Here is a 6,459-nt window from a genome sequence, read left to right as displayed (position 1 = left end):
TTTTTTTTATATTAATTTTAACTCAAAATATACTTAAAACCAAAGAAATCCTTTTTTTAAAATCCAAAATCGGTTAATTAGAACCAAAGTTATAGCACTTTCAAAAAAAAAGACAAAAATTTTGAAAATGCCATATTTTTGGTAATTTTCAAACTTTTGAAAAAATATTTGGTGGAGTTGTTTATCACTATAAATATAATAAATTTACAAAATTACAGCCAAATCCTAACAAGTCATGAAAATAAGAGTGTTGAACTGACGTGGAATCGACCATATATATAATGAATACCCAATGGAAAATGTCAGTGTAGTGCCGATGTTCACCACTGGCTTAGTACTCAGACGATTGTTCGGCGTAGTCTAGCCGAGCCTCGACAATTAGTGCTGGCGCAGTACAGAATTTTTGTTTCGCCAAAGCTTGGACAAGCCACGGCGGCAAGTGCTGGCTGAGTATAGAAAAATTGTTCACGACGCTCTTTGCCAACATTGCTTTTTTGACATAAACTTGAAAAAAATTATAAAAAAAGTTTATGAATGTTTATAAATATAAATTTATTGAAAAACATTAATATTTTACTTTTCAGTTGTTCATTTTTTATTTTTATTAAATTTAATAATAATAATAATTTAACATAATTGTCTAATTTTGTAAATAATAAATTATTTAAACAAATTAAAATTCTAAACAAAATTTAAACTTTAATCCCAATAATAATTTGGTTCCTATTAAAATACTATTATACTTTTTACTATGAATAAAAAATTATTAAAAAATTACCACGTAATTTCAGAATTACGTAAAATGTTAAATGCAATAAGTAAAGTAATTTAATTTTATTATTAAAAATTTAGTTTAATTTATTTTATTTCAATTTATTATTTCTAACGTATCCCTATTTTTTTCTCATCTTTGACTCAATAATTGTATGTCTGAATGATACTGAGATATTAATATACTTTACTGTACACATGTGTCGTTAGCATAGTGGTTAGAGCGATAGTCTGTTAGTCCGTAGGTCGTAGGTTCGATTCCCCTCGTCAGCAATTTTGTTTATTTTCATAGGTTTGCGATATTTCTAGATTCCAATCGTTAGGTATTTCACATAAGTCTGTCCTTTTTTAACGGGGCTGACTCTGTTTACACCTTATATTCAGCCTCAAAAAAAGGCTGAAAGTAAAACTTTTTTTTTAGTGTGTAATATAATATTTTTAATTACAGTAATTTTATTGTAATTTCTTTTGAATAAAATTAACCTCACAAAATAGGGCAATTTTAAGAAAAACTGGCGAGGCCCTGACCAGTTTTTTTCTAAGTAGGGTATTGGTCGGGAACAGCGTCACACACTAGTCGGGCACTGGTCAGTTTCTCTACCCAGAGCCACACCAGAGATCGGGAAAACTGTCCAGTATCCTATCTGGCCCACATTTTAATATCTGCATGGGCGGAGGGGAGTTTTTATGCTAATATAAACACGTATATATGTTTAATGATTTGAAATTTTCGATTTATTTAAAAAAATCTAATGTACTTGTCATTTGTCCCAGTCTTGAGAATGACCCTTAAAATTGTTTCTATACTTAACTTGTTCCGACAACTTACGAAAATAGTACATTTTGATGAAGACTGAATGAATTTTAAATTTGGAATTTCAAATTAAGCCTAAGTGTTTGTCAATATATAGTCTGATGATATATAAAATTGCAGAGTGGTATAAAGTAGTTTTCCTGCGCCACAGTAGGGCAGTTGAATAGAAAGTTATTCATAAAGAAGTATGTTCAATATTATTCGGGTGTCCTGGCTACGGTACTGGCATCATTTTAAGTAGTGAAGGTGCTTCGTTGGTCAGGCGCGTGCGTTCGTGAGCTTTTCACGGTCGGGGTTCGACGTCGCCTCTGAATCGAGGGCTTTTAGAAGGGACACGGGTGTATGCACAGGTCTGATAGGGGAAAGGGAATAGCAACTGAGTCGATGCGAAACTCCCAGAAGTAACACGCTTAGGTATCGTCACTGGATATCACCTGTTTTTCTCGAAAAAAAAGAAAAGCGGCTGCTTTCTCAGGGAAGTTTTCATAGTTTTCATTTTCCAACCTTTTTCGAAGAACGTTCGATATCGACAAAGAACGACGACATTCAACCCTCGGTGGTGAATTCACATCCTTAGTTCTAAATTTAAACACGCCACGTTATCCCCTCAAGTGATTGGCGCTAGGTTGGCTGCGCGACTCATCGCGGCGCGGTGCCGACTACGCGAGTCAGTCGACGTTCCGCCGGCGAGCAGTGCGGACGCCAGTTGAAAAATCCCTCATTTACTGACACGAGTTATCATATTATCGCTGGCGCGTCCGTGATCCGAGCCACCGGTGCGAGGGTAGCAAGGCCCCGCAGACAAGGCGTCACGTCCATCAACACGCTCTCTTTATTGATCGGATTTGACCTGCAAACATTTACTCTCCTCTAAAGCTTTTTTGTAGATCGTGTGCCGTAGTAGTGGGCCGCTTGATATTTTTACTTTTCCGGTTAGTGGTTAATATCCACTGTGGTAGTTTCCGGAAATGGCTGCCCCAGCAGCTTGCACGCGGTTTAGTGACAACTACGATCTTAAGGAGGAACTTGGCAAGTAAGTGAGAAATGAAAAACAACATTGCCCAGTAGCGTATTTATTGTGATAAGAAACTCGTGTTTTATTATTATAAACCGCGTGTCGAGTCAACTCTCGACCCACACGTCCCTCTCCTTACACTACTGGTTCTATATCGTAGTCGCTGTACCACTCCCTCTCTTCTTTATCTCCAACCCGGATCACATCTCATTGAGGAGGTCGCTTCTTACTCTCCTTCAATTTGCGAGAGTTGCTAACTCCCAGTTATCTACACACCAAAGACTAGAAGATTGGCCGTCTATTTGCAATTTTCCTTCAACACACGGGCCACTAGCAGACGATGCGGCGCTGTCGGCCATGTCTGTCACCACTCGTGGCGACCACCTCGACGCTTTTCTTCTTCTTCCTCCTCTAGTAAAAACTACCCTTAAGTCTCGTCAACATTTCTTTCTTTTCACTCTTTTCCTACTCATTTCCTGTTTATGGACATTTTTCCTGATAGACTTCTATTAACCATTTGAAATTTTCAGATTACTTGGAAACTTAATTTTCTCTTGCGCTAATTTCCCTATTTTGTCGACTTTTTTTCTATGCTAATTCTGCTTTCCAAATAGTATTTAAATAATTCGGAAGATACTGCCATGTGCTTCTGACACATTCAGTCGTTTCCCTTTCAAAGTTCATTGCACTTATAGTGTCGCCTACTACTCACCCCTCCAAATAATCCCCCACATTTGTTTTCCCTTCGTGCCCCTATTTCTCCCCATTGATCTAAACTTCTTTTCCGGTTTCTATTTTCTTTCGGTTGAAATTAATTTTTATTACTATTTCATTTATTCTATGATAACATGATATTTTTATGATTGGAAATCATAGTTTCATATTTCCCTTCAGGTGACCTTGATTTTGACCCAGTCCTACCTTTTTCGAACAGAGTACATGTGCTGTAGATGTAGGTTTGGTTCTTAAACTTCGCAGCCATTAAATTCTCGATCTATTTTTAAACCTTTTTTCTAAATTTATTTCATTGTTTTTATTAGTAGTTTTGCTTTTTGAACGTAGTTTTTGTAATATTTTGAATGTTATGCTTCCCCTTGTTTTTTTACTCAGAGAACGTCATTCTCTCTCCATCTCGACTTATGGGTGACACCCCGAGTTGCATTTCGGTTATATTTAAGCTCATCAGACTGCCGCTCCAAGCTATATATAAGCTAGGGTGGCTGGCCACGTTCCTAAGCTTCGTCTCTTCGTCGCCGTTGCTATCCACCAAGCCGGTCTTTGATGAGGCTTTCGCTACGCTCAGAACTGTCACCGAATCAATACAAAGCTCGCCTTGCTGCAGGTGGTTGCTCAGCGACTTCCTCATCAACTCCTAGTAATCCTCCACACCCGGATATCATCTTCCTGCATTGTTCTTTAATTTGTTTCTTTCTTTATTAAAAAATCCATAACAGTGAATGAAAATTTATCGTTTCCTTCTCATTGAATATTGAATCAGTCACTTTTCACTTATTTATCAGCATTCATTTGATAATTCATTAGTTATGGTTCTTAAAAGAAAAAATTTAAATGACTGATTTTTCTGAAAGTGCTACTTTTGAATTTCGATTTTTTAATTTATTTCTTTTTCAAATTATATGCTTTTTTCTATTCAAACTACATTACTTCATAACCAAGAGTTACAATTTAAGTTGCGCAAAATTAATTGTATTTTTAATATAATATATTGAAAAAGATTGACTTTGTTGCTCTATTTTATTATTTGATTCACAAGTTTTTCTATAAAAAATACACGTTAATATGATTCACGTAATTAATACTAAAAATGTTCTGTTCGATTAAAATATAAATCTATAGTTATAGTTATCTATATAGTTATCTACACTGAGAGAAATGGATAGTCAGATTTTGATGTTAAAAAGATGATGTTACACGATACTATCATTATGCTACTGCCAACCATCACAGATGCTAAAAAAAATATAGTTATATGCTACCCCGTACTACCGTGTATAGTTGAAGTATCTGATTTGATGGTTATTTATTTATTAACAAACCTTCGGAGATGATATTAAATTTTTACTGGAGACAATGTGTAAAATTTGATTATATTTATCAAAAAGCAACATTTTTCCTCCTTTGGGAAAAGTAAACATTTTGTTTAGAATATTTTAATATATAAAAAATATTGTATACTAAGGCACTAATTTCAGAGAATCATTAAAGGTTTAAAAAAATTTCATAACAATTCAGTTTTTTTATATAGAAGTCCTATTTTACCTATTGCATAAATTCAGTTGAATAAAATTCTTTAATTTTTTTTAAATACCCAGGTGCGATTTTTTGGTCGGCCCATAGTTGGGCCAACTTTTACAAAGTCGGTCCAACTTCTCGTGCCAGAGGTTAGGCCGCAACCATACAGATGATAACGGTTCGCCGTCTAATGGCGACGATGGTTGGCCCGACAACTCATAAGGAAGTTGGACCAACTTACAATGCATATGTTGTGCCAACTATACATTTCAATGGTTGGTCCAAAGACTGACGCCAAAGTTGGCACAACTTTAGATGCGTAAGTTGGGCCAACCACAATTTTCAAAGTTTGGCCAACTTCAACAGCCAAAGGTAAAAAATTATTAAAAAACTAAATTATTTAAACAATTAACAGGTTATTATTAGCGGGAACATCAGATATAACCTTTACCTATTATTATTAAACACAATCTCATACATACATTTTCGAAAATATCTATCGCTCGCTGGGATCGAACCCCTAACCTAACGCACCGAAGACTTATACACTGACCACTACGCTACGCTCACATGGGAGTGCATAACGCAAAATGTATATTAAAGCTGTAACAGTCGGGCCAACCGTGGCCCAGAGTTCGGCCAACCAAGAAAGTTTAAGTCATTTAAACTGCATTTGACAAAGTTTTGCCAACCGTTGGGCCAACCGTGGCCCAGAGTTCGGCCAACCAAGAAAGTTTAAGTCATTGAAACTGCATTTGACAAAGTTTTGCCAACCGTTGGGCCAACCATGGCCCAGAGTTCGGCCAACCAAGAAAGTTTAAGTCATTGAAACTGCATTTGACAAAGTTTTGCCAACCGTTGGGCCAACCGTGGCCCAGAGTTCGGCCAACCGAAACTGAAAGTCTTTTGAACGACGTTTTGATGAGTTGTGCCAACCTTTGTCGCCAAAGTTGGCCCGGCGGTTGGTTAAACTCTGCATTTAATGGTTGGCTTGCAAAGTCGGGCCAACTGTGGGCACTAGTACTTGCCAAAGTTGGGCAAACTCTGGCAACCAAAACTTCGCTTGCCAAAGTTAGGCCAACCTTGGGCCAACCTTCAAACTCTGGCGGCCAACCTAAATTCGCACCTGGGTAAAATAAACTGTTACTATGAATATGGTTAATAATTATTAGAGAGTAGATTTTATAAAATTAATCAAGATATCAAAAATGTCACTTTCAGAAGAATCGCCAAAATAGAAAAGTTCAAAAGGGGAAAAATTATAGTTTGAACCTTCATTTTAGTATAAACTTAATTGTAGTTTGTAACCCAATTTTTTAGTTACTAGGTAAAGTTTATTTAACTTAAATAAATATTTATTTCGTTTAACTAAACGTTTGGTTTTTATTGAGTTCGACAGTAAAATCAGCACTGGCAGAAATTTCTGCGCATTTTTATCAATTTTAAACTACCCAATGGGAAATGCCAGTGTAGTGCCGATGTTCACCACTGGCTTAGTACTCAGACGATTGTTCGGCGTAGTCTAGCCGAGCCTCGACAATTAGTGCTGGCGCAGTACAGAATTTTTGTTTCGCCAAAGCTTGGACAAGCCACGGCGGCAAGTGCT

The 6,459-nt window shown here is 36.4% G+C and overlaps 1 protein-coding gene across 1 annotated transcript in view; it reads left to right on the top strand.

Moving 5' to 3' along the window:
* Positions 1 to 1,809: 1,809 nt before the first annotated feature.
* Positions 1,810 to 6,459, top strand: part of LOC122510552 (calcium/calmodulin-dependent protein kinase type II alpha chain-like) — a 208,642-nt gene continuing 203,992 nt past the window's right edge. Inside the window, exon 1 of the mRNA XM_043625304.1 lies at positions 1,810 to 2,618. Within this exon, the coding sequence (XP_043481239.1) occupies positions 2,554 to 2,618 (65 nt within the window). The 5' untranslated portion in view covers positions 1,810 to 2,553. The remainder of the gene's footprint in view (positions 2,619 to 6,459) is intronic.

The sequence above is a fragment of the Leptopilina heterotoma genome, unplaced genomic scaffold (assembly GCF_015476425.1).
Source record: "Leptopilina heterotoma isolate Lh14 unplaced genomic scaffold, ASM1547642v1 Lhet_70, whole genome shotgun sequence".
In the NCBI taxonomy this organism is placed as follows: Eukaryota; Metazoa; Arthropoda; class Insecta; order Hymenoptera; family Figitidae; genus Leptopilina; species Leptopilina heterotoma.
Note: the sequence above shows the minus strand (reverse complement) of the source record. Positions and strands in the feature narration are given on the sequence as shown.